The 20783-nt window shown below is 39.6% G+C and overlaps 1 protein-coding gene across 1 annotated transcript in view; it reads right to left on the bottom strand.

Moving 5' to 3' along the window:
* Positions 1 to 20783, bottom strand: part of LOC124168917 (thrombospondin type-1 domain-containing protein 4-like) — a 351906-nt gene that overhangs the window by 65213 nt on the left and 265910 nt on the right. Inside the window, exons 2-3 of the mRNA XM_046547306.1 lie at positions 9849 to 10068; positions 2004 to 2188 (exon numbers count right to left, since the gene is read on the bottom strand). Of these exons, the coding sequence (XP_046403262.1) occupies positions 2004 to 2188; positions 9849 to 10068 (405 nt within the window). The remainder of the gene's footprint in view (positions 1 to 2003; positions 2189 to 9848; positions 10069 to 20783) is intronic.

Raw genomic sequence — 20783 nt, forward strand, 5'->3', positions numbered from 1 at the left:
ATTTTTCCGAAATTTTTACTATTATAAAGTTGTAATTAACGTTTTTAGAGCCGTTTGAAAATTGAGAATTATCAACTAGAATAAAACGGAAATTTTAGAGCAAGCATGTCGATTTTCTTTGCTTACGCCTTATGTACTGTTAATAAAAAGGTTTTTTTAATTTAATTATGATTAATGCTATAACATGTATATCTCATATAAAGTATGGTTATTTGATGTGAGCCTAATATTTGGGATTTTATGATGCAAACCGTTTTGGTGGTATTAGTGGTAAAAGAATAACATTTGCACCCAATGGCTCAGAATTTCATTGGTATTAAAATATATGATTACCACAAAAATCACAAAAGCTTTTTAATTCAAGAAACATTTTAATTCAGGCGTTACCGGGTTAATATTCGTGCATTCGTGAATCTACGAATAAAATTTTTACGGCTCGGAAAGACAATTTTTACGACTAAAATTGGGTCTAAAAGATATTCGTTACGAGTGCAGTATCAGGGATCGTCCAGGGACATCAAAAACACATTTGCACCGTCACAAACTCAGGCATGCACGCATTGTTGCATTAGATGTGGTATTGACACTGGTATTCTCAGCTGATATTATCGAAATTTAGCCTCATTAGGTTTTGAAGCTATTGAATTAACCAGTTTGGAGAATATAAACCTCCGAAAGACACTCTTCCAGGCGAGATAGCATGCAATCAATCACTTGATTGGTATTGAACGATTTCTCTCCTTCCGAGGGGGCCCGAGCCCCTCCTAAAATTGGTTATGGGTGTGAGGAAAAAATGTGTCAGGCTTGTCGATTTCCCCCGGAGTGTCCAGATATCGAGATTCGAGTGATCAGGGTTCTAATGTTGATCATATGCTCTTTCTAAAATGCTTAAAAACATAAAACTCACTACTTATAAAATTTCCCGGGGCAAGATCCCCAGTTTGGGCCCCCCAAATATTTTTTGTGGTCGGCATCCCTGTAAAGGCGCAAATATTTCAGTCATCAGGACCATCGCTACATTTTAATGAAGATAACACCAGTCCTCAACATGAAATGCAAATGGCCACAGGCGGATTTAGGGGAGGGGTACGTGCCCATTGGACGAACACATCTGAATTAACTTCTACGTAGCAAGGAAGAATGCTCGACGACGCTTAAATGCAATTATTTAAATCATAAGGAGCTCATAATATGCACATACGTTAAAAATCATTGCAATTAAAACAAGACCTTTTCCCTGCACATTCTCTATTTCCTCCCAACACGTTATTCGCTCTTTTCAATTCGTTTTTCACTTGGGCCATTCATCAGATGTCGCCAGTGTCTAACCATGGTAAGTGTGAACGCAGGCTGGTTTTGACGTCATCTTACGCTGGTTGAGAATGATGGTAGTGTGAACGTAGCAAGAGACTGGGAGGCTGCACGCTAGGCTTAGATTGCTCGAACGACGGAGAATAGAAATCTTGATGAGCGATACAGAGAACATAATATTAGAGCCACACTACATTCCTCATTAGTAGCGCATGCAGAAAAAAACTCAAGGGGGTAAAATGAATTTAATGTTAATGAAGTGGACGAAGAGGAGGGGGAACGAAGAAGTGCTGGATATGGTGGGTGAGGAGAGGCAGCTTTTAGATGTGGCACTTAGGATACAGAAGGTTTACATGGAGCCTGGAGGGTATGTTGAAAGCAGTGTTGGAGGGTAGAATGTTGGGTAAACGAGAGAGAGGAAGGAAGAGAATAGGATTTATAGATAAAATGAAAGGCCTTATTGTGGATTTAAGGAGGATATCTTGATACTACCGGAATATTGTGCACTTAAATGCTTCATGGAAACCTAACTTTATCGGTTGAATATCTTAATAATAATATTAGTGCCCACATAATAATAGTTCTCCATATCTATAACGATACTGTCGTAGGATTATATTAATCATGTGACTTCTTTTTCCCCAATTTTCTTTGCATCGGAAGCCATACCTAATGAGATCAGAATGCCTTACCAGCAGGAGGTCGACGGGGGCCGTAGTTGGTCCAGGGGCGGTGATGGATTCCCCGGCCTTCGGTCCGGCCCTGGGGTCGTGGCGGTGGTAAGTGAACACTGTGCCTGCGGCCGAGTAGTCGCCAGACCAGTCCATGGCCCAGTTTCCGTTCAAGATGCCAGCGCCGCCACCAGAGTGACGGAGAGCTGAGGAAGCAATAAACACGCATATATAAAGAAAACTATCGATTATAAGGAGAATACATCAATCGTTTACGTTAAATTGACTTGATTAATTACATATACATTATCATTCAACAATACTCCCATTCAATAATACTCATATGCTTACTCACATTCAACAATATATATCATTACTCTCATTCAACAATACTGATAGCACCCATTGTCAAAAATACTCCCTCAACTAGTTGTTAACGAGTGGAATTCCAGGTGGCTCCGTACAAAAGTAACGAGCTTAGAGTAATGGAAGTAAAGTTAACGGAAGTTAGTGAGACCGTCTATAGTTTTTGGATTAAACCTTGGAGTTAAATCGAGGTGAACGCTTTTCTGCGCTTTTCTATATCTCTAAAGCAGGCTGATATGAAATGTTGATATTGGAGATTTTACTCAATATTTGTGAAGGCTATCTAAAAGCGAAATTTTATCAAAATTTGAGATGTTGAGGCTAAGTTCATCTGGTATGGAACAAAGGAAAACTTATTTCGCGCGAACTTTGTGGAAAAATGTGGAAGAAATTCTTATAGGGTAATAGGGTGGTTTCCCATTATTTTTTTTGCCTAAATCGAAAGATTATAACTCCTGGAGTACGTATTTCACGCTTTTAGATTTTTAAATGACGATATCTATTTTTCGCGATTAAATGGAAAGTGAAAATTTTCAAGCGCGCGAAAACGCGACGGGTAAGTATGAATGCCGGGAAAACTCCGTGCGACGTCGATCTGGTTCCCGCTGCCGCAAGTGAGGTGGCCTTAGGGCGAAGCTCTGAGCTTTGATACGACGCAGGATGATAGCAGATAGCAGAGTACCATACTAGCTGGTAGCGCTTGGCTTAAATAAGGATTATTTATACCTTACCAAACGAAGAAAACTTTCCGACCTTAGCCAGTTTTAATAGGTGATTATTAAGACATTTTCCCCTGAGCTCTGTGCCTCATGCATGCATTGGTAACCTCAGACGATGTAAAACTCCTATCTACTCATAAAGAAAGTAGGTCCCTGTGATTTCACGTGGAGTGGCATCGCATGGGCGCCAATCTGGCCTTTTTCAAATGAGGATAAAATTGACCATTGTCATTCGTCTAAACGGTACTTCTAAAACCAAATAATTTTTATATTATAAATGCAATAATGGTGGGCAACGAATCGCAATCAATGCATTTCGTTTTCTTTGATGAAGGAAACTGCCCTATTCGGGGAGAGACGGCGAATACGGGATAGACTGCGCACCCCCCTTAGTTTCGGCGTTTCCCGACAGATTGCGAACAGATGCGCAATGCAGGGGCGCAGTCGATGCCAGGGAATGAGTGAGGATGACCCGTTTGTGTTTCATTGGTTTTACAGATTTTAAAACGCAAATACTGAGATAAGTCTGGTATTTTACCTTTAAAATATTTACTAGCCTTGCACTTAATTCTTATCTAACGTTGAACTACTGCTATATTACGATTGTTTGAAGTTTTCAGCAACAATAAGTTCTGCTCGGAATGTATTTAGTCTAGTTACGCCATTTTGTCCTTAAAGGCCTGAGAGCCACGAGGTGCTACGTCTCATTGGTCGAGAAAGAAAGAGACGCCGCAGTGAACTTCACTACATATGCAGCATTTCTCTCATACGGGATAAACGCCGCACGGAATGAAAACTGATTTCAAATGAATTGTAACACGTTTTTAGCAATATCATAACAGTTTTAGTGGGTACACGAAAACTAAAAATTGTTTTTGTGTTGTGTAGGAAGTATTTCATTATTTGTACGCATATTTTGAACATTACTATGCCAAGTTTGTAGGTAACAGCAAGTTATGACTTAAGCAAATTATAATTTGAATTAATTGCCTTTATTTATTTTTCAATTTGTATTTTGTAATTCTAAAAAAACTCCTACATTAAGTCTCTGTTAACTGAACTTCTTAGGTTCAACTTGTATTTTTCAATAAAAATTGGATAAATACAGCCAAATATCAATTACTCCCCAACCACCGCCAACATTCCTCAGGATACTAGGTTTTTTTAGTTTTCCCAATGCTGCCGAAACCAAACATTTACAACCCCCCAATGGTATGTTATGGTATTTGGAGGAGACGAACGTCGGCGAAATTCATTTGTTTCATGAGGGAAGGGAAGCTAATTAAGGAAGGGAGGGAAACACGGCTTAGGCATCGGCCTACAAAGTGTTTCTTTCACCGAGAAGACGCCGATTTACAACATTGGGAGAATTATTTTCATCGTGGAAGCAGTGCTGTAGTTGAGCCGGTACGGCGTACCCCCTAAAATCCAAACTCGTTATAAGCGTACCGGTTAAAATACCTTTTTAAATCTGTAAAAAAATAGCCCTACTGTAAACTTTCCTACGGATTTCAGAATGAAAAATCGGAAATGATTATTGACTTGTTCAGAGTTATCCCGTGGCACAACTTGGAACTAATATAAGAGTTTTGAGTTTGACATTTCAATCGCGGCCGGACGTATAATACATGTTCGGCTGTTGGTAAATTTTGGTGAGTACAGCCTAAATTTTATTCCCAACTGCAGCACTGCATGGAAGTGAAGATGATAATTGGAGGGACAATAAGATCATAAAAAAAGGTGAAGTGAGTAAAATAAGAACAAATTATGGTTCTTCCACATAAAGAGGAGAACGCAAGTTTTCAACAATGCCTGCTGAACTTATTGTTGATAGCAACAATGTCTGCTGTAATCGGGAGGAGGGGCTTAATTTGTTTTCGAAAATCTCATTTTTTCACAAATCTGTGATTATATAGTTATCGCACTCAGGTCTTCAGTTGTCGTGCATTTTGTTTCGTAGTGAATCTCCGCGATAATTAACTCTCCATAAAAATCGATTGGATGTCGTTAGCACGGGCTAAAAAAGTAAGCTGTCACGTCCCTGAGGTTTCATATGAAATATCCATTATTGCATTCGTGAATCCATTTGCCTAAAGTCCATTAGTCGGGATTTGAGCGTTAATTTGCACGATTATCGTATGCAGTCATCAGGTGCTAATGGAATGAATCCGAATATCCACGAAATGGCTGCCGCCATTACAAATAAAATATCAAATGTCGTAAGAAATGGCGCTAATTTTATTCAGATACAACATAATTGCGCCATTCCATCTCTCTTTTAAATTTACGCGAAAAATGTTTTCGCACTCGTTCATTATATTTGAAATATTGTGATTTGTACATCTGAATTACTCTTTAAAAAGTGACTGTTCAATTATCAGAACTGATTCTAGAAGCTATTTTTACCGCGATAACGAAAAATGAAAAGCAGGCAATGGCTATCGTATTTTTGTAAATAATAGAACAATTAAAACTGGATTAATTTGAAAACGATTTGGAATGGTCAATGGATGATAAAGATAAAATGGTTGAATCCGATTTGCAGAGAGCTAATTAGAATTATCCGGTAATATCGGTAAATCACGACTTTATGATAATATAGTGCGGTAGAGATTCGTTTTTAGGGTTGATCAAGCACTTTAACCCATATTGATAGCCAAAAAATTTAATTATAATATTAAGAGGTCATTTCTTCTGGAAAAATAGTAAAATAATATTAAATATCACTCTTTTGCATGAAAGCTCGTATGGTTGACAGATTACCATGGTTCACCATGTATATTTAATGGATATGGCCCGAGTTTCATAACACTGAGATCGTTACTTAAAAATAGGGAAACAAAAACTGAGAGAGCTGGATAATTCTGTTATCTGGTCAGCGAATGAAGAAGCAAGAAGGAAGTTATCAGTACAATAGCGAAAACTCCCAATGGTTTAGACGCTTGGACCTTCGGAGAATGTGATTCGAATAAAATAGGGTAGTTTCCTTCATCAAAGAAAACGAAAGGCATTAATTGCGATTCGTTACCCACCATTAGTGTATTCATAATATACAAATAATTTGGTTTTAGACTTCCCAGTTTAGACGAATGGCATTGGTCAATTTTAACCTCATTTGATTGGCGCCCATGCGATGCCACTCCACGTGACGTCACAGGGACCTAGTTTCTGTGCGAGTTTATAGGAGTTTTACATTGTCTGAGATTACCAATGCATACGTGAGGCACAGAGCTTAGGGAAACATGTCTTAATAATCACCCATTAAAATTACCTATTGTCAGAAAGTTTCCTTCGTTTGATACGGTATTAATAATCCTTATTTAAGCAAAGCGCTACCTGCTAGCAGCCTGCATTGTAGCGGCGCTCACAGCCTCGCACCAAGGTGGCCTCACACGGCGGAAGCTGGAAGCAGAATAACGTCACACGGGCTTTTTCCAGCAATCATACGTTACCCGTCGCGTTTTCGCGCGCTTGGAATTTTTCACTTTTCATTTAATCGTGAAAAATAGATATTGTCATTTAAAAAGTCTATAAGCGTGAAATGCGTACTCCAGGAGTTATAATCTTTCGATTTAGGCAGTAAAAAATAACAGGAAACCACCCCATTAGAGGCCTTCGTAATGCTGGATAAAGTCGCTGGAGGTGGATGCTGAATATTAAATGAACTGTACGTTGAGAAATGGTATAATATGGAAGAGTAGGATAAGAAAGGATGCTATTGGTCACTGTATGTCGTAGAAGAACGGGGTAGATTGGCCACGCAATGGAACACAGCAGTGGGAAGGATATATTAATGGAAGAGTCTCAGAGGAAGACCAAGGGAACATGTTTAGGACAGATGGGTGAAAAACGATAGGGGGAAGAAGGGAGGTAAAGGAACTTAGGTCTACCAACCTTAGGATTGCATTACTTCGTATGTAAGCAGCCCAGATGGGGAGAACGTTCCACACAAAGAAAAATGTACTTGCTGTAGGAAATTTAAGCAAAGAAATAAGGGAACAATTCATAATTTACTAAATTGGAGTACTTCCTATGCTTTTCAATTACAGTGGACACTTTCCATCCACACGACTCACACGTCGACTAGTGTCGATTCACGGAAACTCGATATAACTCTACAATTCCTGCGCGCAATCGTTTGTTGACTTGAGTCACAACAATCGGCGACACTCATAGAATGGAACACGAAAACCGCGACGCAAGTCGACTCGTGTCGACGTGTGTCGATGAATGGAAAGCACCCAGAGAGGCGTGTACAATGACAGCAGCAGATAAGGAAAGAGTAAGCAAAGGCTTTAAAAATGTATTAGTATCGAATAATGGTAAGGATGAAATAGACTGAATAGCAAGAAGCGATGAGGAAAGAAGAGAATGAGATAAGCGAAGACATGTGAAAACTTTAAGAAGGAGACGGAACTGCTAAATCAACGAAATCGTTAGGAATGATGGCATATAATGAAGGCAATCTTCGAGAAAAAAGTGAACGGAAAAGAAGATCTCGAATAAAATTTATGGATTGGATTGTACTCCAGGAGTAATAATCTTTCGATTTAGGCAATAAAAAAATAGGAAACCACCGTATTGTAAGGCTTGACCAGTGTTGGCAACCCATATGACAACTCTCCTTTCCTTTTCTGCGAAGAAAATTTCTAGTTACGTACCTGAGTGTGAACTATCGGTTTATGGAAAAACTTTACATTAAATATAAATTAGGATAAACGGAAAAATAGCTTCACAGCGCCGTGGAATGAAAATATCATGGATGGGACGCCATCTATTACTATTCTACTGTACTATAACTGCAAATTGCCGTAAATGTGGTGATGACATTGAGTTGAGCTGTTTCTCAGCATCATAGTTATTTTTCGGAATAAAATTCTCGACACCATATTTCGTCCATGCCATTTTTCATTGCGAGGCGTCTCATTTCACGATTCTCGGTTTAGAGCCAACAAAGCACGGCTACAAAGCACAAATAAAAATGAATGCGATCCTGCGCATTCGAAAGTTTCACGCTGATTTCACCATTAATTTAACATCGACTAAACCCCTTCATATAAGCGCTAATTACGCAACGTTCTGCATCAGTGACGTAACTAGGAATTTTCTATGGGGAGATGGAGGGGCGTGGGAGGGGGACCCCCACCCCCGGGCAACGAGGGTCCCGGGAAAATTTTTGAAAAATGACATGCCTGGAAATACATTTTTCATCATTTAGGCATTGAAAATTTAAATTGAAGCAGATACAGTTATAATACGTCAAAAAAGACAATATTTTTAAATATTTTTTTGTTTGTCTGAGGCTTGGGAGGAGGGGGGGGGGACCTATCCCCTCATCCTACCCCCCATAGTTACGCCACTGTTCCGCAAAATTTGTTATGACGTATTGGTATTTTAATCTCACATAGTCTCCGAACGGATGATTTTTTGCTATAAAGCGGCCTTAAGTAATGATCCAAAATACATAACACATAGTTAAGTCTCCGTTTTGCAATGAATCTAATATTTTAATTCCTGATTACTCATCCTTTCCTCAATGAAACCTTTCCATTCTAAAACATAACACATATCCAATAATAGAGTGGTTTCTTATCATTTTTTTACTGTCTAAATTCAAAGATTATTACTCCTATAGTACGAATTTCACGCTCTTAAATTTTCAAATGATGATATCTATTTTTAAGCGATTATATGAAAAGTGAAAAATTCAAGCGCGCGAAAACGCGACGGCTAAGCATGAATGCTGGGAAAACCCCGTGTGACGTCGTTCTGATTCCCGCTGCCGCAAAGTGAGGTGAATTTGGTGCGAGGCTATGAACGCCGCTACGATGCAGGCTGCTAGCGAGTAGCGCTTGGCTTAAATAAGGATTATTAATAACCTATCAAACGAAAGAATCTTTCCCGCCATAGGCAATTTTAAAAGTTGATTATTAAAACATGTTTCCCTGAGCTCTGTGCCTCATGCATGCATTGGTAATCTCAGACCATGTAAAACTCCTATCTACTCGTATATAAATTAGGCTCCTGTGACGCCACGTGGAGTGGCATCGCATGGGCGCCAATCTGTCCTTTTTCAAATGCGGTTAAAATTGACCATTAACGCTCGTCTAAACTGGGATTTGTAAAACCAAATAATTTGTATGTTATGAATACACTAATGGTGGGTAACGAATCGCAATCAATGCCTTTCGTTTTCTTTGATCAAGGAAACTACCCTAAAAGTCATAGTATACCAGATAAGTCATTTACATCTTCAAAAGGTGTGAAAGCAGGCCAAAGAATTCAGTGTGTTGCCTTGGCAAACCAATCTTAGGATTGTTGACAGTAGCGTAGCCAGGAAATTTGTTCGCGGGGTCCAAAAACCAGGGGGAAAATTCTTGTAAAACAGGCTACGAAGCAATGGGTTTTAAACTAATTTTAAGACTTTCGTGATCGAAAAAATTCATTTGCTGAGGAAATATTTTTTAAATTCATGATTTTTAAATATTTTGTTTTATTTTATGAAGAAACATTATTGAGTTTTTATATTCCGGGGGGAGGGGGCGCCCGGGCTCCCTGGACCCCCCCTGGCTACGTCACTGATTGTTGACCTGTGATAAGGGTGATTGCAACCGGTCGTAAAATAAAATTACAGTATTTTCGGAAAATTGCCCGTAAATTTTAATGCAATAATTTGTTACGAGATGTAGCCTCAAAGAAAATTTTAAAATCATGAATTAATTGACAAGAGAATGAAATATTTTAGTCATTGTCATAGTGGGTGTTGTGGTGTTGTACTCACAGAGGAAGTTGCGGCTGTGTTTCATCTCGGTGATGTTGATGTTGCACGCGGATCGCGGGATTTGCGCGATCAGGTTGTATCCGATTGGGAGCTGAGGTCGTGTGAAGAGACCGGACACGAGGCGACAGAAGCGGCCGTGACCAGAAGCACACGCCCTGCAGTCACCGCTCTGCTCTTCCTGCTGCTGCTGCTGGTGGGGGTGCATGGAACCATCCGTCGCCTGGAAAAATTCATACAAATAAATAATCACTAAATAAAATCAACTTGGCTTTTGTTTAACTATGAATAAATAAACAGCGTTGGTATGTAATCGAGTAAAAGTAATCGGATTACTCATAACGATTACTTTCGCAGCAATCTGTACTTCAGTGGCGGTTTGCCCATAAGGACTCTCGGACGCCGCCCCTCCCAAATATTTGAAAAAGTAAAAATAATAAATATCTATTAATTTATAAGTATACATCTGATTAATCAAAGTGTTTTTTCAGTCCCATACATCGAAAGTGTTGGAAAAACACGAAAATAAATAGCGCGAGAAGTTCGTATTTGTAGCCGTGGGGCGCTGGCCAGAACGTCCCAATCCATCCCCATGCAGTTATATGGAGAGTGGTAGTGGTGGGGGCCGCTGGTGCTATGACGCGTCTAACGTTGTGTCTTATGGAAGTCTTGGGACGTCGTCCGAGAATGCGCAGAGCGACGTGTGAGTTGACATCGCTGCGCAGGCCGGCGGGCGTATAATCTGGCGTCTACTTGGTGCTGCCACAGAAAAGGGACGTACGGAATCAGAATGATCACTGTACTGGGTGTAGTTATACGATTTTAATTTTTAATTACTGGTAGGTATTGCTACAGAAAATAAATTTTCCGATTATGCTTGCGTTTTTTGGTGTTTGAATTCCGGAACACATAAAATCCAACCAGTTAAAGGCCGTATTGATGTAGGAAAACCATTCTCGAGTATTTGCCACAGTTCTATTATGATTACGGATTTCAAGAACCTTGGGGAAACTAATATTATAATGTTTAGGCCAGAACAATGTATTCATATCTTCCCGATGTTTAGAAATGCGGTGCCTGTTTTTCAGATGAATTTATCAAAAGACCTGCAGTATTAGAAAAAATCAGTTAACATTCCCCACTGATTTATAATTTAAGAAATAGGCGCGTGCGTGATAGGGTGAAGGATTAAACATGATTTAACCCGTAAAACGTGACTTTAAATAGAGTCATTCAATGACTGTCAAGAAGTGCCGCGTACAACGCACCTTTTGTGTGTAGGTTCATCATTTTTCTAGCCGTCCTTGTTTTTTTAGTTCATGTTCACAGCGGCAGAGCGGTAGCTGTCTGACGGAAAATGTCCACTTCGGTCTGATTTAAGTGGCTTCGAAGAGTTCATATCAGTGCGGAGATCCTTACAACTCCTATCTGTGGCTCACAGTCGTCGTCTTTTACGATCTAGAATTTATATTCTATTATATCATGGCAATGATTTCGAAGACATGGTTATTCCAAATGCGACCCGTTGGCGTCTCGTGTGTTTGCCACATATGAATCTTAGACTCAAGGAGATGGTCCGTGACGTCCTTGTTTGTTTGAATGCCTTTGCTGACCTTAAATTCGTCCGTCAGCTGAATCAGCATTAGTGGACCACGACTTCTATCTCCCTTGAGTCGTCCTTATAGTAACGGCAAGACTCTCGGAAGGAACGGAGTGAAATGAGTTCAGACATCATTTTCGAGGAGTTAACTGTGCGTAATTGCCGATTAAGAAGTTTCTTAGCGCTGTGTGTACATTCAAGAAGACAATTTTGAATTAATCAACAGTGCTCGTTTTTTTAGGGAAATATAGGGAAAAATTGTCCCAATTCTGTGTCCAGGCACCTTGTTCTTTTTGGTCGTATTTTTCGTCGGCCTATTTTGCGTCGTCCCTTGTTTATTTATAGACTAGTGCCCTTGCCATGCGTTCAATGGGAAAGAAATTGTTGTCCGGCGCTGATTTCAACGAACTTGTAATTGATCACTTTGCTGGACAAAAGGAAAGAAGGATGGACTTCTGCAATATAACTAAAGGCATGTGAGTATTTCAGATTATGTTAAAAATGTGTGAGAAATGTTTAATTATTGATTTTAAATCATACTGTATTCAAGAAACAACGCGAACACCGCCATCAAAGTGTACATCTGCAATAGCAAAGCGCGCGCATTCTAGTAGTGTTTTTTGCCTAGTGGAAGTCTGTGACACTCCCCTCCCTCCTCAGGTGTTACAAGTGTCATTGCTACCTAAATCATTGCAAATGTTGTATAGATTTGACAAATAACGCGTTATGATTGCAAAGCGACAAACAGAAGTGTATTGCGGGCATATCCGCACGAAGAATGTAGGCGCTAAAACCTAAAGTTACGTATTTTCGTTTGTATTTGCATAATATCGCAGCAAATATATTTTTATTCTTCAAGATCATTGATCAGGATAATCGAGAGTCCGGACTAAGCCGATCCGTATGACCGAGAGTCTTCTGCATTTAGTATTTATTAATCAAGCTTTATTAGGAGAACTAGGTATTTTTGTTGAAAAAAACGGAACATATGGCATCACAAAATTTAATTCCTAGATAGCCGTAAAAACTTAATAAAATACACGAAATATTAAAAAATTATGACCCCCCGGTGGAGTGCGCCCCCCCTAGCATTTGACTCACGAGCCGCCACTGCTGTACTTGTATCGATTACTTTTTACCATATGTAATTATTATCTGTAATTACTGCTTACTATGAAAGGCGAATCGTTATTTGCTCGTAATTGTCGATTACATTACTGATTTCACTGATTTACCTAGGCCTAAAGGTAACAATGTTTGGGAGTAACAAAGGCATTACCTTATGTTGTACCGTAACATCGAATCTCTGAGTATGTACTATAATTCGTTTGTTTAGGGTGCAGCCACCCTTATAATGTAGCCAACTTATGATGGGTGCAAAATATGACACCCCTTGTGTTAACACTTCAATTATAATCGTATGTATCGCAATTGAAATCGCAACTTTAACAATTTTTGCGTCTCAATTTTACACATTTTTACTGCACTACTCGACAGTTGCCAGGCGGTCTCCGGATTGGACAATCTCGAGAAGTTGTTGTAATTTTATCTCTTAAAAATCAGCAGTTGATTTATGATTAGAGATACGTGAAAATCGCACTTTCAATAACAGTTTATCGCATTTTGTAGCGTCTATTTTTTATTTTCATAATGAGGTAGCTGGCAATAAAATGTAGTGAAACACAGTTATATGACAAAATAGAGAACATTTTGAATAATTATGTTGTAGAAAAATAACAAATTTAGCAACAAGACTTATAGTGGCGGAGGTGTAGTTTGCCCGCGCCCACTTGTAGTTCGCGGCCACGTAGAGTCCCAGCCAACTAGCAGCTGGCCAGTCGCTCACATGCTTTAAGCGGTGGGTGTCGGCGGAGCATTTAAACTGCGCTCGGCACATAATGTACGAATTTTTCCGTCTAAAAGGCAAATTTGCGTAAAAATATCATATTAGTCCGGTCATCACATCTATGTCGCATTTATTGGCGCACATCGCATTTGAGATTTTCACGCATCTCTATTTATGATACTATATTGTTGATAGCCTGGTAATCGTAATAGATTACTTTTTCACGTAGTAACTGCCATTTAGCCCAATTAAATTTACTCAGTGCTTCCACCGACACTGTAAATATAGGTACATCACACTCTGAAGAGTAAGGATTGGTAGAGGGGGGTGACGTCACTACCTTAGTTCCAACAATCGTTGTTATGCGATGTAAACGCTGATTACTATGCCTTGTTTACTCCTCGAAGTTAACTGCAATAAGAGTTGCAATCGACTGTTAACAACTATTGCGATCGATTCATGCATATGGGCAGCTACTGTATAGCACTCTGAAGAGAAAACAAATCGATTATGAAAATGATCGATCTTAATTCGACCAATTATTAGCTCATTCTAAAGATTACTAAAGACGGGTGACGTCAGTACGCCTTGAGCGTCACCATGGTACCAACGCGGGATTGTGTCACGTGACCTACGTGCGATTGGCGAAATGGTGCATTATTGGTGTGCACTTGGGTGACAAGAAAAATCATTCAAGCGATGATCAGTGACGATTCATAGGTGACTAAAGTTTAAAACATTTCAATATATTGAATTTTTATTTTGATATGTGCCTTATATTTCCTAACCGATAGGATTTGTAAATTTCCCACGTCACGACATACATCTGATGCACACAATCAGTCAATGCACTTACAGTCACTTTTAAAAGTCTTACCACAAAGTTCGTGGCGCCTCTTCTGCTTCTCAAAGAATTTTAGTTTTTCTTACTCTTTTTCTTTTCCTTGCTTAATAACCGAAAATATTTCGTTTGCTGGTGAAGATATATTCACTCAAAGGGAGATGTTACGTGCAAATTGATCATTACGTCTCGATTTATGTCCTCAAACTTTGTCCTATAACTTTTGTAAGTAACTGTACATCAATGCATCAATGCACGTGCTCACTGAAGAGGGTGCTACTCGCTATACGCCCACCCCCTTCTTATATCCTTACTCTAAGCTCATATATAACTTAAGTCGTGCTTTACTATAGAAAAAGATAAGCATGGACTGGACACTAACTACCATTATTCAGCAGAAATGTTACAAAGTCGCAAATAAGACATTAAAATAGAGTTGAGTTGTTTATTAGCCGAATAGATGCTTTATACGGAATTTTCTCAATACCATATTATGTTCACTTTATTTTTATTTCCGAGTTGTTTTCTACTTTGATTCACCGATAGCACTAACGCAGCACGGCTGCAAAGAGCACGAAAAATATGAATTTGAGATTGCGCCTACCAAAGTTTCACTATTATTTTACCATTGATTCAACTTTGTTATACCAAAATCAACGCTAATTTTCGCCCAATTTCACCTTACTCCTCGCTTAATTTTTCTACGAACGTTGCCTTCGATGCATTGGTGGTGGAATTTTACAGCAAGTGCGAATGATTCATTGTTAATCATTTCTTTGAACCGCAACGATGTCTTATCATCCGGTCTTCACCTCTCAAATCCATATTATATCCATGCTACTATTTGTACCGAGATATCTGTTTCCATGTGGAAAACGTATAGAGTTAGCATAACACGGATGAAAAGCGGCTGGAAAAAAATGAGTGCGGCTCTGCGGGTTCCAAATTTTCGTCAAAAATTAATCAAGAAATATCCGCGGTATTTTTTTCTATGAAATCCACCTTTGAAGTATACAGGGAATCTCAGCATAAAGCCATGACTGGGAATGTTTTGACTTCCGGAGATCGCTATGTATCCAAGGCAACAGGGCAAACAGGGCATGTATCCAAGGCAACCGGGCAAACTCGCGGCCAATCGGAGCGCTTGGCTCGAAGTTCCTGTAGTTTCAAAATGGCGTGTTTTCGACCTCAACGTCACCGTTAATTTTGGTTCCTGTTGGCATCAGCGATCCAAGGTTAAAATTTCGCGGCACTATTTTTCTCCACCCTCTTTATAGGAAACGAATGCCATCGGATATCTTGCGGTTCCTAAGAAAACATAACCAATCAAAAAGGGCGCTTTTGGTTCCACATAAAAGGCGTAAAGATCGCCAAGGCGGCATATACTTCGCCATCGAAACGCGTCATTTGAAAAGGACTCTTATGCAACAATGGAGTCCAGTTGTTTCTTAGCCGAATAGATGCTTTAAACGGAATTTTCTCAATTCCACATTATGTTCACGTTATTTTTATTTCCGTGGTGTTTTCTCCTATTTATTCACCGTTAGGACTTACGCATCACGGCTGCACAGAGCACGAAAAAAAATGAATGCGATATTGCGCCTTCCAAAGTCAGGGACATATTCAAGTCTCACGCTTATGGCCGTTATAATTCGACTCTTTTCCGCTAGAGGGAAATCCTTTCGATTGATTCTCCTCGCGAGCGGTGTTTGGTCGTTCAGGGCCCCAAGCGCTGCGCTTGACGAGTTTCATATATTTGAGTGTGGAGTGGGTAATTGAAACCGGTGGGTGTGGGAAATCCGATTAGGATGAATGGCGCCGGCGCCTGTTTCCCGAGGGACAGGCGCGGCCAGAAGCGAACCAGATCAGTGGCGAACCGCTATCCTCACCACGATTCATAATTCACGGCTCATAGAACTTCAAACTGCAATAAAATAGTGAAGCTCAAATAGTGGAGGACTCTTTTGAGAGAAAAAGTAAAACGATTAAAATAACGCCCTGATCGCGTTGAGCTTGGTGCGATAGACTTCCGATTGTTCGCAACTAACTTGTAGTTTTAAAGCAACGCGTCTAAGGTATTCCTCTAAGAAATTATAAAAGTTTTGGAACCACGGATATGTCATCCAATGCATTTATAATACCCTTAACTCCCACTTCGACAGTCCTGACACTGTTTCCTTCCTCAACATCCCAGGCTATCTGTAAATAAGCGCTCAATTTTCCATAGACTTTCTTTCCTAATAAATTCCCTCCCCGGTGATATTGATCCGTTTGCTCTGACAATTAAAAATTTTACTCACCTGGCATCAACATATTTATCGCATAAATTACTAGATAGCAGGATAAATGTTTGTTGTTTTCTTTTTTATTCTATTTAAATTTGTAATAAATAATTATTATTTAATTATTTAATATTTGTTTTTATAAGTGCACTTCAAATTGGCAGTGTTGCTGTATGTGTACTTCTTTATTAAAATAAATAAATAAAATGCCAATAGGAGATTCTTCATTCGGACACAAAATGAGTTATCACCGACCGCGGATTTAAATGGGTTTGCAATTATCTCCGATCGCGTCGCTAACGGGAAAAGTGATCCGAATTACATTAATTGTTTTGTGCTGTTTTTAACCTCAAATTTTAGAAGACCTGTCAGACCATTGTCCCCCTCCCCCCCAGAAAATAATCCTGGATCCGGCCTTCCATGCATGCATATAGTGTTTCAATCCTATAAGATTAGTGTACTGTAGCGCCTCCATTTCTCCCTATTCCATGCCAGTCGTATTATTTTACTTCCCTGAGGATCTTTTCCCCGATATCCTAGTCGGAAATGGAAGATCTCGATTTCCAAAATATGCATAAGCATGTTGTTGTGTGACGTCTCAGAATAGCCAGTCTATACTATGTCTACCTATGCCTCGGGATCTGTACCTTTTCACTTTCAAGAACGCCTAACCTTCCTTCTCCCTCTTTGACGAAAGCATCCTGGTTCCTCTTCCCTACGTAATGGCACGGTGGCGCTATTGACACACGCACTCACTTACTTGACGTAGTTACTCAGTCACCAGTACATACACCAGTGGTCAGTCACAATGTAGCCGTCAGTTGGAGTCGAAGCGCGGGCCGTATGGCCATGACCACCTAGATACTCACTCCGCCTCCGCGCTGAGGACTCACATTAAATGTCGCCCCGAAGGCGCGTTTACGCCGTACTGGTAAACCATGTTTACCACAACCAGCCAGATTACATAACAATTTTCTTTTGCGCATTTGTTTGTGCTGTTTGGGGTAGTGTGGTGTTTGTGCTAGTAGAAATTTGCATAATAAACAGTTGTTGAACATTTAGAAAAAGTCCACCGAAAATAATCTATATTTTTCCATTGAAAATATAAGTTAAAAAAAAATTATTTTGACAATATTTTATTATTTTTTTAATATTAATTTTTTCAATTTATTATTATTTTTTCCCATTGTTTTGTTTTCATTTTTTCGTCATTTCTTTAAAAATTATTTTCTTTTTTCAGAACATATTTTTTCCGTTAACAATATTGATGGACACAATTATATTTGAATAAAAAAATAAACAACTAAGTCTAGAAGAAGGAAAGAAATAGGACTGACTCATAGAAGAGTAATTTGCAGAGGCAGTATATATTATGACGTCACGGCTTTGGGGGTGACGGACGGGCAGAGAACGACCGCGGAACCCGGCCGCCGTAGCCGAGGACTGGGAGCACTGGGAGAGAAGGCGGAGGAGGAAAGCAATCCTAAGCGCTTCACGAATGAACACGGAATGAGTGTTTTGGCATATGCACGGTACAATGCCTTCACCCATCTGATGATAATTTGTTTTAAATATCATCCAATATCATATTGGTCTCAAAATAATTATCGATGCGCAATATTAATAGTAAATGATCATCATTAATGAATTGGAAGAAAAAATTCTATGCCTGACGTTTCTTAAGACTGAAGAAATGATTGATATGCTTCAAGTACACTATTAGCGTTACAGTCATTCAGTATAATTAAACTCACGAGAAAAAAACGACAACGGATGATAGTGAGTATGTAGGTGGTCATGGTATGGCCCGTGCGACCGAAGCGCCTCGCTATCAACCCGTGCCAGCATCAGCAATTACTTTCCTTCCCGAGACATTGGTAATATCTTAACTTTTGGCTATTTTGGACGCACAAATTCATTATTACTTCATGCCTTTTGCTTGAATTGATTTGGAAATTGGGATTTTTAATGGGAAATAAACTTAGGGTTAAAAACTTTAAACCTTTGTGTGTGATTATTCTTTTCCCTACACCAAAGGCAAGAACCCACTCGGCCAAGGCAGAGTTCGATCCCCGTTTAACGAGTGAGAATGGCGGCGGACACTACACTTCTGTATCTGTCCTATTAGTCCTTGCCCCTTGGTCTTCCTCTGGGGGACTTTTCAGTCAATTTATCATTCCATTATGTTCCCTACGCAATGGCTGCCTCTCGCCGCGCGGCCAATCCAACAGTGTTCACGAAAATATGGTCACTATAGTCGGCGATGGCATAAAGGAGCACACACTCATCCTAGTGACAACCTTTGGCAACTTCAGACATGATTTACACGTTTTTGACGGAAAAACATCTCTATTTAGCGTCGTTTATCGCATCCATGGCGTAAAATGAGACTGTGTGTTGCGTGTTGTCTGCCCACAAAAACTGCTTTCGGGGACACGATAAAAGGTCATTTTCTCGATAATTAAAAGGAATAGAGCTGAAGTATTTGGTCTAAAATATCAAGGAAAGACCAATGTTATACACCATAGGAAAAAATGAGTGCTTGCTAAAACCAAATTTAGATTATTTACATTTTTAATGTTTTTCGTTAAAATTTTCGAAATTTCAAGACAAAATGGCGAACAGAAGATACTAACCGATTTTGAAAAAAAAATTACATCCGTAATACCCACCCAGGTATGCAACTTTTGCCGGGTATTACGATTCGCTCCGAAAAAAAAGTGGCAAAAGGAGGCACCCTAGTGCCCACGGATACTGCACGCTGTAGTCATTCGGTCGGCTTCTAAATGTGCTGTCATCCACTTTGCAATCAAAGACAAGTCTAAGGTCGGACTGAACTGAGTGATCCGAATTTAAAAGGAAGAGAATCTATATTCAGGACTGTTCACTAAAATTTATATTCTATATCATGAAGTTTATCGAATCGATAACATTTGAATGCGATCCCTCGCGACGGCGAATGTTGCATTGTTGATATCGAGAATAACAGGATCGCTACGCGCTCATCGCCGCGTGCTGCGAGCATTTTTGAAAACGGTTAAATTGCGCCCAAAGTGATAACTAAGTGGTCCCCTTGCCTAAGTAGGCACTATATCGGACAGATTAACGTGCTGGCAGGAATCGCACTAGCTTCAGCTGATATCCGTACAAGCGGCGCAGAGCGATCGTCATTTCATTGGATTAGTCGAGTCCATGGGACTGCAGAGTCACACCACAAGAGGCGCCGCTCGACTGCGACAACCGGCGCTTAGCGCTGCGCTTATGTTTATTTATGGCATCGGGATGAGCACGCCAGCGCGTCTCGTTAATGCCTCCGATTCGATCGTCAATTGTTCAGGCCTCTCGCGAGAGGACGATCGCATCGCACGAACAATTGACGATCATCGTCATTTGCATTTCCGGCATCCAACATTCACGCGACCGCGAACCGTTACTGCAGGCGCGGATCAGGCGGATCAGGTAATAAAAAGGTTTAAGCCCTCCGGCGAATCGAGGGTAAGGTTGTCTGCGACCCGAGGCGAAATTCCATCACAGATACAGACATTAGCATAGGAGTGCACGTTCCAAACAAGTTTCCAAAGAGATGGGGCGACATGCTATTGGACGACATTTGACTTTTTCTATTATTGTGCTTTTCTTTCGGCAATTATGGAAAAAAGTACGGCAAAAGGTGTAATCAGGATAAATTACAATTAAACTGTCAAATTTATAATAAATTAAAGTTTAAAATTACTCTATGTGAAAGTAATCAGTAGAATAAAAATTAATTTTAATTTTTCTCCTGTGCACGATGCAATCACCGTCAATATGCCGGCCTCGGTGGCGGCGGGGTAAAATCCTCGCCTGCCAATCCGAAAGTCCAGGGCATGGATGTTTGTGATTGTTAAAAGTTATCAACCCCGATGTGTGAAATGTGTGACCGAGCAGTGCTGTTTTCGGTGGTGTGTGCAATAAATAAATAAATAAATATTTTCTCAAACAGTGAGTGACAAACATGCGTTGTACAATACAGTGTGAGAAATGCGATACATATGTGTTAGCAGAAGCTTAAAAATATAACAGTGAGAACACGAATGGAAGCATATTTTTGAACAATTGCATTTAGAAATATATATAATTTTTTTTTAAATCTCTACCATATTGTCTTTTTTTATTTATGCTGCTATATTTTTTACCTTTTTGTTGCAATTATTAAATTTTATCGTTCCAACAAAGCTATTTTTTTAAATAAATAAGATACAATAAGCATATTCAACAAATGAAATCATTAAAACCAGATGAAGTGGAAAGTCAAAGGAAAGATTCATGTAATGGCAATTTGATGAGATAGCGTGTATTTAGTTGGAACTGTGTGGTCTTAATTCCTACA

The sequence above is a fragment of the Ischnura elegans genome, chromosome 12 (assembly GCF_921293095.1).
Source record: "Ischnura elegans chromosome 12, ioIscEleg1.1, whole genome shotgun sequence".
Lineage (NCBI taxonomy): Eukaryota > Metazoa > Arthropoda > Insecta > Odonata > Coenagrionidae > Ischnura > Ischnura elegans.